Source organism: Phalacrocorax aristotelis, chromosome 19, assembly GCF_949628215.1.
Source record: "Phalacrocorax aristotelis chromosome 19, bGulAri2.1, whole genome shotgun sequence".
In the NCBI taxonomy this organism is placed as follows: domain Eukaryota; kingdom Metazoa; phylum Chordata; class Aves; order Suliformes; family Phalacrocoracidae; genus Phalacrocorax; species Phalacrocorax aristotelis.
The window spans coordinates 7,319,740-7,342,123 of record NC_134294.1 but is presented as its reverse complement, the minus strand read 5'-3'; the positions used below and the strand labels follow the sequence as shown (position 1 = coordinate 7,342,123).

At 41.8% G+C, this 22,384-nt stretch overlaps 2 protein-coding genes across 3 annotated transcripts in view; one reads left to right on the top strand and one right to left on the bottom strand.

Annotated features, from left to right (window-relative positions):
- CFAP74 (cilia and flagella associated protein 74) overlaps window positions 1–22,384 on the top strand; it is a 95,727-nt gene that overhangs the window by 14,852 nt on the left and 58,491 nt on the right. The gene's annotated exons all lie outside the window — the stretch shown is intronic.
- Window positions 1,306–20,947, bottom strand: GABRD (gamma-aminobutyric acid type A receptor subunit delta). 2 transcript variants are annotated; one of them, XM_075114314.1, is made up of 9 exons: window positions 20,568–20,947; window positions 11,025–11,137; window positions 10,380–10,447; window positions 8,683–8,903; window positions 7,800–7,882; window positions 5,394–5,531; window positions 4,320–4,472; window positions 3,514–3,725; window positions 1,306–2,242 (listed from the first exon to the last, which is right to left on the bottom strand). In XM_075114314.1, the coding sequence occupies exons 1-9, from the start codon at window positions 20,633–20,635 to the stop codon at window positions 1,943–1,945; spliced, it is 1,356 nt and encodes a 451-aa protein (XP_074970415.1). In that variant the 5' UTR covers window positions 20,636–20,947; the 3' UTR covers window positions 1,306–1,942. The 2 variants fall into 2 exon arrangements, with proteins under 2 accessions (XP_074970415.1, XP_074970414.1); XM_075114313.1 differs by having other exon boundaries at window positions 4,320–4,475; window positions 20,568–20,788.

Genomic DNA, 22,384 nt, shown 5'->3' with positions numbered 1-22,384 from the left:
AACAAGTCAGTGGCAAGATCTTGGAGCAGAATCCGGGTGTTTCAGTCCAGGGCTAGACGGGTGAGAACTTTGTGGAACAATTACAGCTTGATGTCAGTTTGCACTTTCCAGCGCACTGTTGGTAAATAGTTTTTCCATTACAACTCAAACTAAAGACTGAGATGAACCTAAGCCTGACTTATAATAGGAGCATATTTTCTATTATAGCTCAGTTCAGGATCATTATTTTTTTCCTCAGAGCAGTCTCTTACTTCAGTGATAGTGAAAAAATCTTATTCTAAGTTATAAATCTGTGTTAAAATGCTCTATCTTTCAGTGCTGGTCATACGAAATCAAAGCATATGTGCACACACTCCACTGCGATTAAACGCTTGTTTCATCCTTATTGCAATTGCAACTATTAATCATCAGCCACTACATTCAAGATCCCCATCTTCAAAGCCCAGCGCAACTCTTATCTACATCTTTGACTTGTTTAATCTCGCACCTCCCCGTGCTCCCTTCCATCACAGCTTTCAGCCACTTGCTTTGCATCCTTCTTTCTCTCCCTCTTTCAAGTCATATTTTCTTTTGTGTCAGTCTTCTCTATATTTGAAACAGCCTCTCACTTTCAAGGCAACAAAATCCTTAAAAAAAAGGTCTCTTTTGAAGTGTCTTACATTGGTTTCCTAACCTAGCAATATTCCAGTTGTTTTAATCCATATCCCAATATATTTGCTGTGGAGTTTTAAAGAGATTAATTATGAAATTTGTATTTGTTGTCAATACGCATTCATTTGCTGAGTTCACTGGAATTATTTACAGAACAAAGTGTTCTTTTGCGTGAGTTGGGTGAGAGGATGTAGTCCTGAATTAAGGAGTGTGTAAGAGTACCCGCAAATTTCATTGACAAATAATGGAAGTGAAGAAGCCTAACATATTAGGTCAGCCTCTGAATAAAAATGGTAAAAATATCAAAAGCAACTGCATAACTTGAAGCCATTTATGACTTTTTTTACTTCACTCAGCTATTTAGAGATAGATGCAAAAAGGATATTTTCAGAGGCACACATGGTAGACTCTCACTGAAGATTAACAGAATGAATTCTAAGGTCCTTCCTGAAAATGGAGTCCGAGTTCCTTCGTTATCAAGCACCTTTAAATTTTTTTGCAATCCAGCATAGAAATCCTGAGCTTTCCCTGTGTTTCTAAATCACTTTTGTCTGGTTCTGGGCCTATTAAACTAATAAATATTACTGTCTTTAAGTGCTGAAAATTTCATTAGCTTAGATCTGAAATGTAATACAATCATTATTAACAATTCAGTAGAATTTTATGTAGTATATTTTATTTCATGCTGTGACTAAGAGCATTGAAATGTTTTCAATACTTTATCCAAGACAAATAATAATTCAAGAAAAAGCCTCCACTCCCCTCTATTCCCTTTTATTTTGTTCATGAGATTTTTGTGATTAAAAACTCCGACTTTACCATTACTGTTAGACTTAGACCATCCCACAGAAGGCCAGATGCAGAAAATCACCCATGTGTGGAAGTGAGGAATTAGCTCTTCCATTAGAAAAAAGGAAATGATCTGAGTGTGAAAAGCCAAATCTTCATTACTGATCAACCCTTAAAGTGGAGGAAAACTATTGTAATTTAAGGTTTAAACTTTTGCTGCAAATATGTACATCTGAAAAGTTGTCTCATGGTAATACATGAAATAAGGAGCTGGGATTGTTTGGCAAAGTACAGTTGTTACTGTACCAAATCAGATCGGTAATAAATTGATGCTCTGAGCAGGAATTGATTGCAGGACTTCCTTGACTTGAGAAATGTCTTGAGCTCTGTGGAAAATATTTTGAGAAGGGATGGATCAACACAGTTTCAGCAAGGGCTTTTTAGTCTGTAGGTGTTGTTCCATTTGTAGCTCTTCACGTGAATTTTCTTCTTTTTTTTTTTTTTACATTGTGTATGCAACCCAGTATATAACATTGACTGCTGCAAAGGCTGCTGGGAACACGGCTCTGGCATATATATCAATGGTATCAGCATCAATGGGCTTAAAGAGGGACTTCAGACCACTCTTTTTATCCAGTTTCATTACTTGCCGCTGTTTTGTCTCTCCAGTTTCGATTTCTATGGTGCCATATGATCCAGGCAGGCTTCTGGGAATTCGGTGCTGCCTGTTGGAAATGGCCAGTTCCTGGTTCACACCAGCTATGGAAAGGGAAAACAGAACAATGGCATTCTTCACGTTTATCTGCAAAGGAAAGAGGAGAACTTATAATAGCAATTTATAGGGCAAAGGTAGCGTGCTTCATCCAAGCTAGCCATGCCACTGGTACGGTGAGATACCTGTGAGATCCATACGTGCTGAATGGTATTTACTGCTTGCTTTGGCAGAAAGACCACTGAAAGACTGTGCTACCGCGTCTGAATTCTGGTCATAATTCTACATGCTTTGAATTACCAAGGCACCATTGAGACAGCATGCTTAGGCCCCCTGACTGAAAATAATTGACTGACTTTAAGGAGGCAGTTATCCCATTCTGTGGCCAAAGCCAATAGGCAGTCATCAGGCTCTTGTCAGAGCTGAGAGAACATGGAAGTGGGACAGAAAAGGAATACGGATCAGCTGTATCCACTACAGCTTAATATAATTAAGTAATAATAATCATAAATAATATCCAAGGTGCCAGAGAGTTAAGTAATATGTAGGCATGGACTACAAGCTATGGACTGTCCAACAAAAAAAATGTTCCTTAATCACCAACATGCATGTGTGCACATGAAGAAAGCAACAAAGCCATCTGGAGTTCCTGGAAGAAGTTTCATCTATGGACTCCTTTTGTTGGTTTCACGGGGCTTCAGACCTAGGCAGCTGATATCCATGCTAATTATATCTGTATTTGCCTTATGCAGTTTAGGTGTAAAAAATGTAATCTCCAGGGGACAACATTCAAGACTACAGGCCTGGTTTTTGTTTTGCTGACAGCATTTTATTTTGCTGTAGCAGAACTAAGAGAGTCTTAGCAGAAGCAGCTACTTAAGAATGCCTTCTGAGAAAAGGCCTTTCTTCCCCATCTCATGTAATACTGTCATCATGACTTTGCCCTGATGCTACAGGAGCAACTCAAGGTTACTGTAAGTTACACTGAGGACTGGACAAATATGAAAAGGTCTAAACATATTATCAAAGCGCAAGACGTACAAATCTGGCTCAAGACATACTTTGCCTCTCTTCTTACTCATTCTGTCTTATTCTCTGTTTTCTATCTCAAATAAAGCAACCAACCATGTAAGAATATGTTGCCTTTAGTGCTAACCATGCTGCAAGGGGGAATTAGCAGCTGTATTTAGTTGCTTACTTATTAACGTGACAGAAAAATTAACTAGGAATCTTTTTTTTTCCAAAAGGGGTAGAAGAATTTGCTTCAATAGTAGAAAAAGTTCATAACGCATAAAATATTTTGCAAAGTTGTTCACAGTATTACGTTTCACAGCGTTATTCACAGTATTACGCTTACTGACCTCTGCGCTCTGCCTTCTTGCCTTTATCTTGTTCTTTTGCTTTTTCATGTAGTCAGCATTGAAATGTGCAAATGCATATTCTACCAGCGCAGCAAAGACAAACACGTAGCAAATCCAGAAGTAAACATCAAGTGCCTTGATGGCAGATGCTCGTGGAAGCGAAGATCGGGCGCTGACCATCAGTGTAGTCATAGTAAGAACAGTAGTTATACCTACAGTGTAGTGTGAGAAAATTTGCTTTAGGTTTCATAGGCTACACTATAAGAAGTGTATTTACTAATCTGAAGCTGAGGAATATTTTCACAGTAGAAGCCCCTCAATAGTGTGCTTCGGAGTTTCAAAACAGGAACTTATAAAAAACTGTGCATTTGTATGACTAACATGTTCAAAGCTGCCTTATCCCTGGTTTTGTTCTAGATCAGGATAAACAAAACCAGAAGACTTAACCCTCAAACTTTTGCATCAGGACTTGCAGCCCTCACTCGGGCAAACAGATCCACAAGCTCTAGGAACATTTGTTGTCATTGTCCCAGTTCCTTCAAATCAATTCTTTCGTACATCTGCCTCATAGTCGCTACTGCTTTTACCCAACTTTAGATGGTTATTTTCTGTTCTTTACTGAGGCAGCTGCTCAGATAGCATGACAGAAATTAAAACATGAAGGAAATCCCTTAAAGGACCTTCTCTTCTGTGAATATAAACATGGAATTCATAAATGCACCTTCATGGAAAATGAGGATTATCAGAGACCATAATTACAACTTCGGCTACCCTTCCCTGTTCATTCCCTGAACTATCTGTTTTACCTAAGGACACTCTGGCAGGCACAGCTGACTGACTGATCCAGAAGGACACCCACGACATGGCCACGAGTAAGATAGAAGGAACATAAGACTGAATGATGTAAACTCCTCGGTTTCGCCGAAGGTGGAAGTGGAGACTGAGCCTGGGAAACTGACCTGCTGGAAAGAAGAGCAGATAAAGAAAGATTCTGATGTGTGAATTACAGTTAAACTGATATTCAGAATAATATCTCCTATAACGACACAGATCTACATTCTTAAACATCTTTTGGACAAGGATCCCAAAAAGCTTTTTTGAATGTTGTTCAATGAGTCTTCATAAACCCTGCATGTGGTACTGCAGTTCTCATCAGCACTGTTAGCTAAGAATAGGTCAAATGATTTGTCTCAGGTCATATCAATGCCAGATCTGAAAATAAAATCATGAGTCTTCTCGAATAACAGTATTGCTTCAAAATGTGTACTGTCTTATCATCTGCTGTAGAAAGTCCTCCAGCTACTAAATTTAGATTTTTTAAAAGGCCAAGTTAATTTCAAACTCAAAAAAAGAGCTTAGAGGAGATGTGCAGCATAAATGAGAATCTGAATACATGAAAGAGGATGAAAAATCAGCAGGAAAAAAATTACTCCAATCATTTACAAACACTGCAATAAACCCAGTGGTATGCATACACACCACTGACTTCTACTGGATAGAATTTGAATGATCTGACTGTACGTCATAAGCCTCGTAACGTCAGGGTAATGGAAATTTTCTGTCAGCCAAAGTTGCAAATTAGGTCAAGAACATGTGAGCTATATCTTAAGTGTTTTCTATCAAGTGCTAGCTGGCTGCTCCATGCAGTATTTTGTCAAACATACAGAGCTAAAGGGCATAATACGCTATCCTGGCTACCTGAAGGCACAGCAAAGGTTGGCCTTTTTTGCAGCGTAAGCTAAAGAAAACTCCTGTCAGAAACCTGACAGATTCTTAAATTAGTTACTTAAGAAGAAGGATTTTCTATTATAGCTATAGGAGGTTTCCCTATGCAGGAAAAAGTCAGATACTGTCCCTGAATTGGAGACAGATCCTGTTACCAGATTTAAAGTTCATAATTTCTGTTGTGAACCGGTAATTGGTAATTGTGAACTGCGCAAGCTGCAGCTTGTCCAGCCCGTGGATCTCCTCCTGGTTATCTGACCAGTGGTAGACGATGTCCTCTGAAGAGTAGCCATCTGCCAAAAGAAAGCTGAATAAACACAAAGTTTGAGGAAGAAATTAAAAACTGAGAGGACTCATCGTCAAAGTCCTCTAATTCCTCAGCTATGCTGTTTTCCATTGGTCCCATTGCAAACATGCTGTGATGCAGTCTGGATAATTCACTGTCCCGGCAACATCAGTGTTGCCAGTGTCACACTGGGGTAGCTTTCCTACAGGGAGAATAAATCAAGTTGATTCACACTGACTAGCAATATGCGGTATGGAACAACGCGCTTCAGTGTCAAGAGAAATGTTCAAATTATCTCTCAAAAAGCTCATTTGCATACTCATTTAAAGTAGAATAACTGTTACTGTGGCACTCAAACTAGCCTACTACTTATTCCTGCATGGTGCTTGGATCTCAGAGTCACAGAACTTTCTGTTTATAAAAGAAACTAACTACAAAATCCAATATATCTATGCCTGTCCTACTGACGACAGATCAGAGTGTAATTCGGTACAGCAAGTCTGTCTCCAAGTTCACACATGGATTTATGAGACAGGTACTCTGTACCAGCCAGCAGCGTTGGGGCAACAGATTTCCTCTGTCAGGGATTCCCCCAGTGTCCTCAAAACTATGCGCCCAGTTGGCTCTGCATCTCCCCTTGCAAGCCCGACAGTGCTTTCACAAACGGACACTGCATGAAAGTGATGTGTTCAGCCGATTGTTCGTATGAATCCCCACGCTCGGAAACAACTGCTAGGGCCTCCCCCAGGCTTAAAGTAATTTAGCCAGAAAACAATGCCTATGGAGACTGCCTATGCAGTGTTTTTCTGTCAGTTCTCCTCCTAACAGCTTTGAACTTCCTCAATATTTTCAAATCAAAATGATAGAAAGGTAAAGGTTTCAAAGATGATAGATTCTTGAAAGTTTTTTAAGAAATGGTGTGTAGAGAACAGAAAATCAAATTTGTGCATCCAGTTAGGGAACAGCAGTATAACTCAGACCCTTGACCACTCTGAGATGCACCAGGTAGCTTGACAGTCACCGTATTAATGACTGCAGATTGGCATGGGTGGCAGCTGGAAGATAACTGCTAGGGAGAGGTGCACAGCAGCAGGGGATATGTATGAGGGGATGTATGTGATATGCAAATCTATAGGAAATAGATCTTTGCTAGTTTTGCTGTTAATGGACACCTTGCTACTAAAGCATTTGTTTAAAGGGGCTTTATTTCTACATGTTTGTTTCACTGAAATCAAAACCCTGAAATTGAGTTTAAAAATTCAACCACCACTGAAACTCCCTGCAGAACTTGCTGGGAGAGAGAATGAATTGCTGGTTCGCTGTCTGCTGCCTCTGCATTTGGTGATTATATAAGTAAAACTGTAGATTGCTATTTTTGACAGGATAAAATGGTATTGTGGTTAATTGCCTAGAAAACAAAGTCAGTGCTAGAAAAGAAAAAGAGAAACTTGCATCAATAGGCCGGTGAGTCCACTCAGAAATGGCTATTCACAAATCTCTGGAACCCTCAGGACCTGTAGACTCCCTGATATACAAACCACAAAAGGCTGGATTTGTTGCCATTGATGGGGGGCCACTGCTTGTGTCAGTGGTGAATTTCATTCAGAAGTATTAATGCTCATGGGAATTGTGTGCTGATCATAGATAAAATACAGGTTGGACAAAACATAAACTCATTCTTCATCTTCCTTTCTGAGTACAAATGAATTTAGGCCAATCCATGCAGTGCTGTGATTTATTTCTGTGTACAGATACCAGAATGCCTAGGCAAGCTAAACAGCTATGTAAGGGTTAGTCACAATAACATTCATTAAAAGCAGGGAATTCTTTCTTTTTCCCATTTTCTCATAAAACAAAAATAGCACATCAGATTTTGCCTGTGGGCTTTTCTATTTATTCTCACTGGATTTGATGCAAACCTCAGTAACGCTAGTGAATGTCACAGTTTTGCACTAGGTTTTACATGAAGCACAAAGTTCCAGACGTTTGTCAGCAGAACTGTAGGTTGTTTGTTTTCACTAAATTGAATCCTATAGTTTTGAACTGGATCGGAGCTGAACTGGTCTTGAAAAGTCTGTGCTCTAATGGACTTCTCAGGTCTAAACACAGAGAATAAAGGGATTCCTGTTTGTACCCTTTATTTCTAAAGCCTAAGGCACCCCTTACATCATTGACTAGAACAGAATTATTCCAGCAAACTCCAGCAAGCTAAGTACCATATATGCAGGCTTTAAACAAAATACAGATTATATGAAACACTGTACTCAGCCCTTACAGCTTTCCAAATCCAACATGCATTCTTGCTCATCCATTGGGTACTTGGAAAGGTCCATGTCACAGGCCACTGTTGAGGTAATCCTGTTCCAAGCAATGTGAACACCAGTTAGTTGCATTCAGATAGAGCCTTTTCCTCCGAACTCAAAGACTAAATGGAAAACTTTGAAAACTTAATACTAATACAGGAAACTATTTTAAAAATCCTGATGGGGATTGTCTTTCCTAAGTCTGGGGGAAACTGAAGAAAGGTCAGATGACTTGTCTATTGTCAGAGAACGCTTCAGCTGCTTCTGATGGTAAAAAGGACTTTTCTGAGTCAAATCTAGTCCCTTCCACTGTCCCCAAGATCACTACCAGTACCTTAAGGGTGACTTTGGTCTCTACAATTTCAAAGGTGCACACTCATTAATTCTTAGAACATTACACAATTAACTTTAAATACAGTTACTGAGTTCTAGCAAGAACACTCTTCCAAAGTGAGGAAACACTACTTTCTCTGAAAGATGGGGCAGTTGAGCCTAAACCAGGCTGATAGTTCCCTTGGGAAATAGTGAGAGAGTGGGGAAGAGAGTCATTGCTCTGCATTCAGCACCTCCTTGCCTGGTGGCCAAATAGTTATGAGATGCTTATTTCCCATTAAGGACATTCTAAAAGTGATCAGTGATTATGCGGTGGGAAATGTGTTAGCGTTGACAAAGATACCTTCCTGGCAGTGTAATCCTTGTAAAGCAAAGGCGTGTCCAATAGGAGTCACCAGTACTTTCTTCTGTTTTAAATTAATAATTATTTTAGGAAAGCATCCTAGGAAAACAGTGATTGCTTTGTAGTCTGTTCAAAAAGTTAATACATTTTAGAGTAAACTTGCATTCTTTCTCACTCACCTGATGCTGTATAAAATTACTCCATCTGGCTGGAGCCTGATAAGTTTGTTTTCCACAGTCACATCATGGAACCAGGCGGACTTGGCATTTACTATGAAAGTATCTGGCAACCAGAGCTTGTCCACAAACCGGCTGTCTAAGCCCAAAGTTTCATTGGTGTGGTTGTAAGACAGACGGTCATCTCGCCAGCTCTGGTGCAAAAATACCGTCATGGTATATTCCTATGACAACAGAAATTCCAATTAAAAAGTGATGCTAAACAAACACAGTGATAATGCCTTGGGACTTGGTAAAAAAAGCATTGTATCAGCCTAGAAATGTATTAACTGTTTCCTGTGCAAATAGATATTTTTATACTCAGTCAACCATAGAGCTGCCCAAGCATTTTAATTTCTGTCATATGCTTCTACTATGGATAAAGCCAAGATTTCAAAAGTGATTCAGTGTCAGTGTTATAGTCAGTGTCATGGTTTTAGCTGGGATAGAGTTAATTTTCTTCACCGTAGCTGGTGCAGTGCTGTGCTTTGTACTTAGTATGAAAACAATGTTGATAACACACCAATGTTTTAGTTGTTGCTGGGCAGCGCTTGTGCTATTCAAGGGCTTTTCCAGCGTCCCAGGCTCTGCTGGGAGCACAAGAAGCTGGGAGGGGAGGGGGCACAGCCAAAAGAGCCAATTCAAACTGGCCAAAGGGATATTCCATATCATGTAACGTCATGCCCAGCGTGTTACCTGGGGGGAGCTGGCTGGGGGAGGGAGGCAGCAAATGGCAGCTCAGGGACCAGCAGCGTTGGTCAGCAGGTAGTGAGTGGTTCTATCGCTTGTGGGTTTTTTTTCCCCTTTTCCCTCTTTTCCTTTTTATTACATTATCATTATTATCATAATCATTGTTCTCATCATTACTAGTTTATTTTAATTATTAAACTGTTCTTATCTCAACCCACAGGTTTTCTTGCTTTTGCTCTTCTGATTCTTTCCCTCATCCCACAGGGGTGGGGGGAGTGAGCGAGCGGCTGTTTGGTGCTTAGTTGCTGACAGGCTGAACCACAACAATATAACATGTTGCAAGTGTTGCGTATGTCTTAATGAAGAGAATCAGTTTATTTATCTCCACAAATACAATTTTTGTTTTTGAAGGTTTTTTAAAGCAAAACTAAAAAATCAGGTGAAGTTATGTACCTGTAACAAAGGAAAAGGATAGAGGGAAAGTCAAAGTTTTGGTTTTAAAATTAAATCTGTTGTGTTCCAGAAATGCAGTTAATTCATGCCTATGCTTGTTTACGTGACTTTTAAGTTGTCACACTCCACTGCATTATTGAAAGACCTTTACAGAAAAAAGAGGAGCATCTCACAACCAATTGTTCCCATAGCTTCTTTTTGGAAATATCTGTGGTGAAAAAGGAATTTGAACAGAAGTTGGAGTTAATGCTTAAAATTAGGCGTTCTGTCAGTAGGCACTGCACAGATCCAACCTTGCCAACTGTAGTAAGAAATGCCAGTGACTTATATGTCACTGGCAATAATTTAAGACTGCCTGAGTCTTAAATTATTTTTATTCATTGTAGTATCTTCTTGTGGTAATTCCTCCACTCCAAACATGTTTGGGATCAACTGTCTCTCTGTTTAGCTAGTTTTCTACACTTTCTGTCATTGCAGTACATACGTTCACAACGTGGTGGGTTTAACTGATGACATACCATGTTCACTTCTGAGATGTGGTCAATGCTGGCTACTTCAATTGCAAGAGCAACGTTAACAGGAGGACCTGAGAAGAAAATGTTCGAATGGGGTGATTTACATCATCATAGTACCTATAAAAATACAGACGAACCAAGATTGCTCTTTCATACCGAGTGAATTCATAAAGGTGTTTTCCATTATAAAGTACACTTTCCGAGTAAAATCTACCTTAGAGCAAGAGATTGGAATCTTTTACAGATTGCGTCCTCAGTTTCCAACAGAACACCCTGTTTCAGTGAAAAAGGACAGGAGATACAATCACAGCTACTGATAATTATGGAATCCCTTCTGGAAACCACATCACCTAGTTTCAGCCAGCATGGCTTCAAGCAAATGCAGAAATTATCACTACTTAATGTAATCCAAAATTCCTTCAACTTAGGAATCAGTCATTTAAGAGCTCTATCAGCAAGAAGACTGTTGGTAACTCTGTTGTACAGTCTGTCTTTTTTCAAGATCAAGCAAATTGTCAATTGTTATTATTTCCAGTATCCAAGTAATAGACAACCACAATCTTTTAACCATGTAGAGGATGAAGTTCACATAAACATCCAAGGGTACAAGAATTGTAAGAAACGAAGACATTGCTTTCAAAGTCTCACCTCCAATCCCAGGCCTGAAATTACGTGCATACCCTTTCATTAAATCATCCAGGTTGGGTAACCAGGATATTTCGATGTTGGAACCTATGTAATCTCCGATGTCATTCATAGCTCTAGGTAGAGAGAATAAGTATCTTTTAAAACTTGGCCGTGTTTACCGACAGAAAAATAACAGAAAATGGAAAACATTGACTTCTTTTACACCAGAGACTACCTACAGTATAATCAGCTATATTGGTAATTTAGTGGAAAAATACTGTATATGGATAGGAAAACCATTTCAGATATTTCTGTTTAAGTCAAAACATGTGAGGCTATGTCCTCTTTCTGAAATAGAGGCACATACTTTTTGAAGGTTTTTTTCCTTTCCAAAATAGAAGCAGGAAAAAAACAGATTTAGAAATGTAAAGAAAGCATAAGGGAAACCAAGATACTTTGTATACTGCATAAAATGCATCTGTGGATGCTGAAATGCAGCTATCTGAGTAGCAAGAGGCAGCAGCTGTGACAGCTCGTAGTACCGCTATGGAACAGCTGAGATCAAGAAGGCCGGTATATTGTCAAATGTGGTGGGAAAACAGTAAAAATTACACAGCTGGAATTTGGATTTAACATCTTTGATACTTCAATACATTAGGCCTCAGAAATATGAAAAGCAATGCTAATAGAAGTTGAACAAACACCTGAAAACTGCAAAGATATGGTCAAAAAGGAGATCCTGCTTAAAAAGGGAACAGCTGAACTCACAGAACCACCAAAGGGGACATCCCTGCAGCCCTGACCCAGCTCACGCTGCACCCAGACCTCGGCAGGAGTGGGCTGTGGTGCTGGAACTCGGGAGGTGCTGTCTGTGGCACCCGAAAGCCCCCGTAGTTCTCCCTCGTTCTGAGCCTAAGAGGTGGCTGTCTACAGTCCTCGTGACTTGGGAGCCTCCAGAAACCTTGAGAGGGACCCGTCGTTCTGCAGTGCAAGGAGCTGCCCATAGTGGTGAGCCTGAAGGATTTGACCATTCTCCTGGAACCTGAGGTGTGCTCTGTGATCCCAGAAATGCAGGGGCAAGAGCCCTGACTATGGTCCTGGATGTGGGGCCATTCCTGTCCACTGTCTTGAGTGGTCAGTGAGGTATCCATAGCACTGAAACGCCTCTGTCCCGCTCCACCTTCCCACAGGTGCCCCAGAGCTTTGGGCATATCGGGATGGTTCCATCACGCCGGGAGGGCCCAAGCTCACCCGCTTGTGCCGTTTTGTACTTGCCAGCCTCAGGCAGTGTGGCGTTTTGGCCATCTCTCCTCAGGTCAGGAGTGTGGGCTGCCACAATGCACACACCCTTTTGTAGTCACTCTTGGGGCCTGAGTGAGCCACCAAACAGGCAGTAGGTTTTGTCTGGGAGGTAAAATGTTACTGTCAGGTTTGCACAGCATGCCACAGTCCCCCTCCCAGAAGTAAGGCTCCATCTCTCAAGTGCTAGGCATGCTTCTCTCTGATCCAGTGATGCTCCTTGAGGACACTAGCACAGTTTCCTGTTGCCATTTTTCACCACCTGGCAGATGCCAGCCCCTCAACCCTCCTGGTAAAAGCAGTTACATGGATATTCCATAATCTCTTATAAAAAGGCAAGGCAAGCTTACATTGTCTTCATTACTGTTTAAAGTGAGCTGGCAGACTTCATTTGAAGTAGATCTGTGCCTGCTCACACCGTTCCTCTTGCCAGCACTGTGACTGACATAACAGGAATAGATAAATGAAGGACTGTGACGACGTCTACCACAACTACTTGCAAAGAGAAAATTTGCCAGTGGTTTGAGAGGGTCTGCATCTGAAGGCAAGTACTGTATCAAAACTGTCTGAGCCCTGTTTTAGCATCTTCCACTGAGTTCAGCAATAAATATGGCATGTGAGAGATATATATCACTACGAACAGAAGAGAAACTCACTAAACATCGATGAAAGGCTGCAGAGTAATGTACCATAAACATATTCTGCCTTGGTACTTACATAACTTTCCTAGAGTGTTCATGCGACATTGACCCACATAAAGCACATGGTTTTTCTCTCCAAAATATGCCAGTCTGGGCATTCAGCTCAGCGCATGCAGTTACTGCTAGCCCAGTAGCAGAGTATCCTACAATAACCAGCTCTTCTTCTCACAGGGGCCTGAAAGAAAAATCTTGGATTGCCCTGGTCATAAAATTCTTGCCCCACATGTACACTGTGTACATTATATATGGAGGGAGTTCTGCAATTTCAATGTATATATGTAAGTTCTGAGTAGCAGAGACTCTGAAAACTTGCAGTAATGGAGTTGTCAAAGCTTAAGTGCCCTTAAAGGATAGGGATGCTGCTCCAAAGTGAAACTTCATTAGTTCAAGGCAAAACGTTAAAATTGGGGATATATATTAAACTGTATTTATAGTGTTTCCTTGCCATGAGCACAGTGCTATATGTTCAGCTCAAATTACTCTCTCAGACATTTCTCAGGTTCCTATATCTCTTCTGAGTAAGGATCTTGGAAGACTCAGAGCCAGATTTTCAGCTACATAAATTGGCACAACATAATTGATTTAGCCAAGGCTTTGAAGATTTTTAACAGATGTTGACAGTTTTTTCCTTCTTTATTGGGTCTCATCAGCTATATAAACACTCCTCTCTATCAGAGTGCTGTTTCCTATGTGCTGATCTTTCAATCATCCAACTCTCGGTATTTAATTAAATTAAATTATAGTTTCATAATACTTGGCAAGATCCAGATGCTAAGGTCTGGCTTTCTTCTGCAATACCATCGAACATTGCAGTTCAGATATTCTTTAATTTATTTTCTTTTACATTCACTACCCTATTTCTGGAAATACTAAGGCTAGCAGGTAATACAGAAAACCATTTTTTAAATTAAGGCCTTGGTAGATTAGAGCATATGAGACTATGTTGAAAGTATTTTGTTTTAAAATGTACTTATTTGTAACTTATAAGTCTCAGCTGTAGATATGTAAAGGTATTCCTAATCAGGAAAATGTCTGAGCTCCTTTTATAGGTAAAGAATATACTTCAAGTCTTTTTGTAGTTAGAGTAAGTAACTACAATACGCTTGAATGAATAGATCTGTTGAAAATCTCTTTGCTTTTTCAGCAGATGATGGTGTTTTTTAACTCTTGTTGCTAAAACTGCAGCCGAGTTCTGTACCGTTTTGAAAACATTCAAGTCAAAAGGTGACTGCAGCATAGTGACCTATCTTGCGTGCCCGATCTGTGAGGATGGGAGAACCTAGCTGGTGCTTCCTACATACACAATAGTGCCAAAGTGCTAGGTACAAGTCGTTGTAAAATTAGACTACCATGTATAGATATGAGTGGTCAACCGGAGGAAAATAATAAAACCAAATTCTGCTGCTCCCCTTTCACAATAGGTGTTGCTACTTGCGTGCATCAAGAACTCATCCCCAGATAACTGACTTAGTGACTTGCTATAAAAGAAGTAATGTCGCTGTAACAACTGCCAGGAGCCTTATCTCTTCTGAAAAAGCATTTACAGTATGCAGCAGTTATCCTGTGTCAGTATTCTATTTAAATGGCTTTAAGGAGAGCCATAGAGCTAAAAGGAAGTTCAGATGACGAGAGTTGGGTTAAAAACTGCAGGCTATATCTTGCCTTGTGTTTTAAGCAGATTACAATCTAGAGGGAGTTTTACTTAAATATCCATGACACAATTAAAGTGAATCTTGTTTCTAATTTTAATAAAGCCTTAGGGCCAGATCATCAGTGTAACAAATGCGTTGAAGTTAGTGGAGCTATATGCACTTAATACCGGTGGGGGTTATTAAAGTATTACAGTTGAAATAATTTTATGGTTAGATGTATTTTGTTGATGTTTATATTACTGGATCATTTTCAAATTTCTTTGAAATAGGCAACAAAATTACACTTACTCAGTTACTGCCATTCTCACACACTAGCATGGTGCTCACAGAATGGCTCAGAGAGAATATGTGAGATAGAATAACTTACAGTTTCATTTACAAACGGTTATCAGTGAGTTACCAAAAGCTTTTTCTAGTGTTAGGCTTTTTTTTATGCAGATAATTAAGGGACTAGAGCATTGCTCACATGAGGAAAAGCTGAGAGTTGGGATTGTTTAGCCCAAAGGAGAGACAGCTCAGGGGGGATCTTACCAATGTATATGAATACATGAAGGGAGACTGTGAAGAAGGCAGAGCCAGGCTCTTTGCACTGGTGCCCAGTGGCAGGACCAGAGGCAGTGGCCACAAACTGAGGCACAGGAGGGTCCATGTGAACGTCGGGAAACACTTCTTCACAGCGAGGGTGACTGAGCACTGGGACAGCTTGCCCAGGGAGGTTGGGGTCTCCCTTCTTTGTGATATTTAAATGCCGTCTGAACATGGTCCTGGGCAAGTGGCTCTGGGTGGCCCTGCTTGTGCAGGGGGTTGGACCAGGTGACCTCCAGAGGTCCTGAACCATTCTGTGGTTCTGTGAGCCTATATTTTACCTTTAAACTACCCAGTGATCACTTTAAACAGCCATATTCTTCAAATTACATTTTGTCAGACTGACATGGAGGCTGGTGGAGCAAGGGTAAGAACTGATGTAGCAAGGGCTGTATGCTTGGGTGTATGATTCGGCGTGGTGTAAATCAGTCCAAGTTGTGCTTGGGTCAGTCTGATACGTGCTCTTTAGGTCTCAAGTCATCCCAGGTCCACCAGCATAGTAGAAATCTCCCATTCCCCTCTTTTTTGTCCCTCAAGAATACTGGGGGAGAGGCAAAATAACAAACTCAAGAATATTATTCTACCTATGACATTTTCATTTCTTTTTTATCTGGTGAAGACAAAAATGTGAATATTAGCAGATAGTATAGCAGTCCTCAGTCAAAAATGATGACTTTGGAAAGCAGACCTTTGTTTTCATGGCATTTTACAGGCCAGCTTGTGATGACTCCTTGAGCCATTCCTCTAGACTTCTGTACACGAGATCCAGTGCTTTAAAGTGACATGAAAGACAGTGGGAGAATTTCATTCGTCCTTGATAAGCAGTCGGGAGTATATATGGCCTAAAATACTACTCATTTATTGTACCTGAGAAAGGAAGACCAGCATAGAAAAAACATATTGGAAGGGATTAACTTTTCATAGTGTAAGCAGTAAAGATTAAAGGAAAGGAAACTCCTGACCTAAGCTGCTGTAAAGCTTGTTTTAGCAAGAAAAGGACTTTGTAAAATTAAGCTATTGTTTTGTAGAATTCAAGGGGCATAACAGCTCATCCAAAAGCTTATCTTTACTTTGCACCAGGCCGGAGTGGGCTGCCTAGCTGACTGAATGGTAGCACAGCCGTGTGTACTAATATCACTCTGGAAGTCACTCCCAAATCTAAAGCCGAAGAAGATGGTTTCTCATCCACACTCTGACTCTGTACACATCTCGTTTCAAGCAGATATTCTGGAGAATATATTTGCATCTGTCCATAAGTATCGTGAGAACTTCAGCAGAGCTCATTGTTAGCAGTAGAAAACAGATTACAGCTGTTTAAACTATGAAAAGAATAGTTAGTTCTCTTGCACGCTAGACAAAGGGGAGAGGGAATCAACATTGATAAACCTGGCAAAACTATCAAGCTCTGCCTAACAAAACTGTCCTTGACACAGGTTAGGGAAAGCAACTCCAAGCAATTAATCTCAAATGACAAAGAAATGCATCTCTTCCAGAGCTAAGTACTATCAGTTCTAGAATAAAAAGTACATATATCCCAAAAGCCTTTCTATCGGAGCTGACATCTTTCTCCCAGCTGCTGCGGGACCATTGCATTCCGCTAATGTAGAGTGATCTGGAGGAGATGCATCAATCAACTTGGACAGCACGTCTCTAAAGGGCTTGTCAGGCAAGTGAAGTATTAGCCTGTCTTTGCTATCTTCCAGAAACTGCTTGAAAATGGTTGCTAGAAATTTATCAATGTGACTAGAAAAAAATCTGGCAAGTATTTAAATTGCACCAATGGAAGAGGCAATCTGTATGTTCCGTGTGAATGAGTGCACTACAGCAGTTGAACAAGAGTTAACATTAGCAATATGATTTTTGCACAGCAGTGCTAAAAGCTCTGGCAGCAGTGCAAAAAGCTCGGCAGCATCTTTAAGTCAGTGGCCAAGGAGGTACCGATTTTAGGACACACTTGTAGGGAGAGTGCGCTAACCTTTTGACAAATACATATAGCAGTAAGATACGGAAAGTCATTGCATCTCCTGTTTCTTCTTTAAATCTGCTAAATTGATGCTTTTTGGGACTGTGGCATCATTGTTATATGACTCTTTTAACCTAGTAGATGGAAATACCAGTTTGATCCTGAAGACTCGGGTGGAGTATGTTTCATTTCCTTTGACATAATCTTTTGGGGGCAAATGTCCCTGATGTCATTGCCACTCAAGAAAACTTTTTCTTGGGAAAAAGACAAGGAACGTCCTGCAAGGTCAGTGAGCAATCTGGCCTCTGTCAAACTCCAGGATTATCCAGAGCAGTACGTGTATCCTTCCCATCTGCCATCCTGACTCTAAGTGAAGCTCACTGTAAATATGTTTTGTATTTCAAAATGTAATTGAAAAAGCATTAGACTTAACTCATGGCAACCTTTTGAACTTCAAAGCCCTTATTTCTTCTCTGTGAGTTTTAAGCTACAGAAAGTGGACCACTCTAGATGTATTCACGTGTTAAAGCTGCTCTGTTTCCATTAATAGAAGTAAAAGGCTGAGGGAGACACGCAACAGAAAGATAATTCTATGCAAATGTATAAAATTCATGTAATGTAGCAGAATCTTAAATATAAAAGAAACACCTATTTTTAATTAGAGAATTAAAAGCTCTTTCAGTAAAGAATTACAAGGCATGGGCATACATCCCAAAACTCCTCTCAATAGCACTCTTTCCCCACGCAAATGAAGAAATATTTCACTAAGCGTGTTTCAGCAGATGATCTCCTGCACTGTGACACACGTGGTATTGCAGCATCCACAGCATATCACACTCTGATAGAATAGTGGAAGCTACAGTCTTTGCCCCAAAGAGCTGTCAATCATATAAATGCCAAATTATCACCACTAATCACTGTCTCAAGCAGACCACAAAACACTACTGTTTAAAAATGTTTACCTGAAAACAGGTAAAACAGGCAAAATAGGATGTGCTGACTGAGGTTGAATTTGGCTCGTTCACTTCAGTCACATAGCACACATGGCAGAGAACGGGCTTCCAGTGCAGCCCCCTACAGCACCCTGGAAGGGCATTCAGAAATGCTGTGAGGAAGCAGGTGACGTGTGTTCCTACCTCCCTTCTCGGCCAAAGCTTCCCTTTGGGAAGATTTGTCTTTGGGAAATCTTGTCATACCATTGAGCTCAGAACTCGCTGAAATATTCTTCCTTTTTTGAATATGTTTTTGCTTACACCTGTCAATATCCAGTCCCTAGAACTCACAAGCAGAGAGCTTCAGGGGTTTGGATGGCCTCTGTCATCATAACCATGGATCACATTACACACAGAAAACAAAATCAGAGCAATAAAATATAACTATTGGCAGTTTTGCCCATTATTATAAAACCACAGAATTAATAAAATACCACTTTTCATACAAGCATCTCTTACCAAAAACAATTATATGTAGTATCATATTACAGAACTTCAAGGCAGAAGAATAAGGAAGTTAATGTGCTTCTTGGGCCCTTACAAGGGGAATTATTTCACAGGTCATCAATGTGTGAGGAATTTTACTGATGCAAGGGTAAAATTTCATTTTAGTTCTCATCAGGAACTCATCAGAAGTACACATGTAAGCAAGGCTACTCAATTTTTACAAGATCCATACAAACAATGTCCTGCCGCAGCCATGCTAAATCCTGAATCTTCAGAAAGCTGTTGTACTAAACAGAGCAGTTTCGGTGACCATTGAAGGTCCTACACCTTGGCACATTTGGAAAACTACTGCAAACCCAAGAGCTGGAATTTCACAAGCTCGAATTTGCCTTGCCTTACTCTCTGCCACGAGTGTATGTATTTCTAACAACTCGTAACTATTGTGTAACTGGAGGAAGAAAGTCGAGTAACTAGGTAATTAATCCAAATATAAAAGAATTTATCCAACAAACTAGAGGTTGCACATATCTTGGCAGTTGCTGAGCCTAGAAACAGACCTGAAGATAGAGGCTGAGGAGGCTGACTCCTCCTCAAAAGTCTTTTTTTTCCTTCTTTTATACTCAAACACCACTTTGCAACCAAAATACTTCATGCTAGCCCAAGTGCAGATAGAGAAACAGGATCACCGAAATTATAGGCAAGATCTTGATGCCCTGAGGTCATAAGCAGTATTTTCTCTGCCTTCACTGTAATACTGGATTGCTTCAGAGAGTGAGGTTGTCAGGGTCTGACCCTGGATAACAGATTCAAGGTCACAGGATAAATCATTATGTCAGTCCTGAATAAGAGCAGTTGACTTGACACTTCCTCTAATGCAAGATCCTTTTCCTTTCCAGTGAAAAAATTAGATCCCACCAATTAATTCCAAAAACTGTAACAGCAACGTTATGTCTTACTACAGTCATCCCTTTGCTTCTTATGCTCCTCTGAAGCTATTAATAAAGTCTATGAAGTAGAAGTAGGAAGACCCCTCTAATACCACAGCCATCCTTGCTCTGGATGATGTGGGCTTGTTTTTACATGCAGCAAGTTCTTTTTTACTCCCCCTTCTATTTTCATTGCATAATCATGGCAAGCTTTCTCCACATACAGCCTCCAGATCTGTAGAGAATATATAGAGAATGTAGCTGGTTGCCTAGCTAAGACCTTCTGAATAAATGTGACTGAGAATTGCAAACATATATCTTTACAATTCATTATCTTAAGAAATGGTTAGCGTTCTTCAAATGTTTTTTCTAAGATCTCTGCCACTCTCCTCCTCTTATCTCAACTTCAGGAGACTTAATGAACCCGTTAGAAAGGAATGTGTTGTATTTTGGGCTTTTTAATTGTGCCTTTGGAGGCCCTAAGCAAAGATGTTCAGTTAGTGCCCCACTGGTTGTGCTGGGTTTTATGGGAGAGTTTCATGTTCACGCAGGCCCCCTACAGAGCTGTTTAGAGGGGATGAGGCTGGCTGGGATGTGCAGTGCCATTACAAAAAGTGATTGTCCCCAATTCAGAGTAAGTGCCCTCGGGAAAAGGCTTCCGCAGGCATCCTGCGGAATTTTTACACACAGGCATCCTGTGTGTAAAAACACACCCCTTGATTAACCCAAGAAACTGCTGCTCAGTTGGCAGAAGTGCATGCTCTGCTAGAAAAAGAAGGAGGAAAAAAAGAAAAAAGATGGGGCGCACTGAGCAAACTCTTCAGTCGAGACCCCTTTTTCTACTGAGCACATACTCAAAGTAGTCGTAGCCCTTAAACGGAGAGCACCCCTGGGCAGAAGTGGGAGCTGCAGCCAGAGCTGGCATCTCTTGCCCCAGCCACACCGAAAGAACGGCTGTCTAAGGCCAGTCTAAGAAAGAATGATAAGGCGTTTTCTTACCTGATACACCTGTGCTGTTGGGTGCACAGTAGAACCAAGGCAGGAAAAACCCAGGTAAGAAATTCCATTTTACTCCCATTTATTAGACAGTGGCAACCAAAACCCAGGTTCCCTGGCTCTCTTGGCAGCTCCAAAGCTCCAGCGGCGTTGCCATCCTTCCTTGCTGTGCTAAGTTGAGGCTGAGTTTAAAGCAGTGTATTGTTGCTCAGCAGCAGCGGCCCCCACAATCGCTACAGTGCCCGGGAGCCATGCGGGCAGCCAGAAATGCGGAGCGGGTAGCGGGGCAGCTCTCCTCCTCTGCGGGCTGGCAGCTCCGCGCCTCGCTCCCGCCCGGCTCCGCTGCCCGGCTCCGGCAGCGCCGCTCTGCCGCCCTCAGAGCCGCCTCGCCCTGCCGCCGGCCGGTCTTCCCGGGTGCGGGGCTGGGTGCCGAAAATAACCTCCGAAATGATAGATGAATCCCACCGAGCGCGGGGGGGAGCGAACTAAAAGTGCTGCGGAGGTGCCAGGCATGTCCTGTGCAGATAATCACTGGGGGGAGGAGGAGGAGGAGGAGGAGGAGGAGGAGGAGGAGGAGGAGGGAGATGCAGCCCGAGCTGAGGGCAAAGGCGATGTAGGCAGGGAGCGCAGGCAGCCTGAGGTGGGCTCAGGAGCGGCTTTAGCCGGCGAAGGGAAGGGCATGCGAGCGGCAGGACCCGAGCGTGGCCGTGTGCGGGAGCGCCCCCGCCCCGCGCCGCCCCGCGCCGCGCCAAGCCGAGCCGAGCCCAGCCGAGCCGAGCCCAGCCGCACGGCCGCTCTCCGAGGGAAGCGGGGCTATAAATAGGAGGTCTCCGGTGCGGGGAAACCGCCACCTCTTGGCTTTCTGAAGGCTGTCCCAGGCCGGCGGTACAAACCCCGGAGAGGCAGGCGCGAGGTTTTACAAACTTCTGCCTCGTCGCTCGAAGGGGCTTCTTGAAAGTGAAACGCTTCGGGTTCCTTCGGCAGGCACGGAGCTGGCAAACGGCGTGTGCAAGGCTCCATCCCGCGGGGGCCGGGGGGCCGGCACCGCCCGCGCTCCGTAACGCCGTGCGGGATCCCACCTTCCGAGCCCTGCAGGCTCGGGGGGCTCCGCTTGCTCCGAAGGACCGCGGCTCACGGCGGGGGGGCAGCGGGGAACCCCGGCCAGAAGGCTTTTCGGGAGTTTGGGTTCATCTTTACCTGCAGGTCATACTCGGTTTTCTCCTCCATAATCGCTCTTTTCTTCTCACATCCTCTGCCTCCTCTGCTTTTTGGTGCTGTTCAATCTCGAATGACAATTTTAAAACCAACCCACAAAGGAAACACTGTGAGGGAGACATTTTAAAGAAATTATATTGTAAAGCAAAAATGAATGTGCAGATACCTCAGTCAAATGAAAGGATGCACCTGGGGCAAAGCGTTCCGTTTATCTTTTCATATGCTTAATTTTATAGTGTTAATTATTACCAATAGTTCAAATGGCAAAAGAGGGGTGGTGGGCGAGGAAAATAACGGCTCCGTGGGATCCAGAAGAACAGATGCACACAATACAGACACAAACACACATACGCACATATACATGGGGGTTGGACCAGATGACCTCTAGAGGTCCCTTCCAACTCAAACCATTCTACGATTCTATAAGATCATATATCATAAGCATCTAAGAATGACGTGGGGGTTTATTGTCCTTCTGATCTTTTCCTCCCTCTACATTTCAATGGCCATGCCTGCAGCTAATGCACGCTAAGGAGGAAAAGATCTAAATTTAAACTCAAGTAGTTGGATTGTTGCAAGAAAACTGGTTTTTTGGAGGAGGGTGT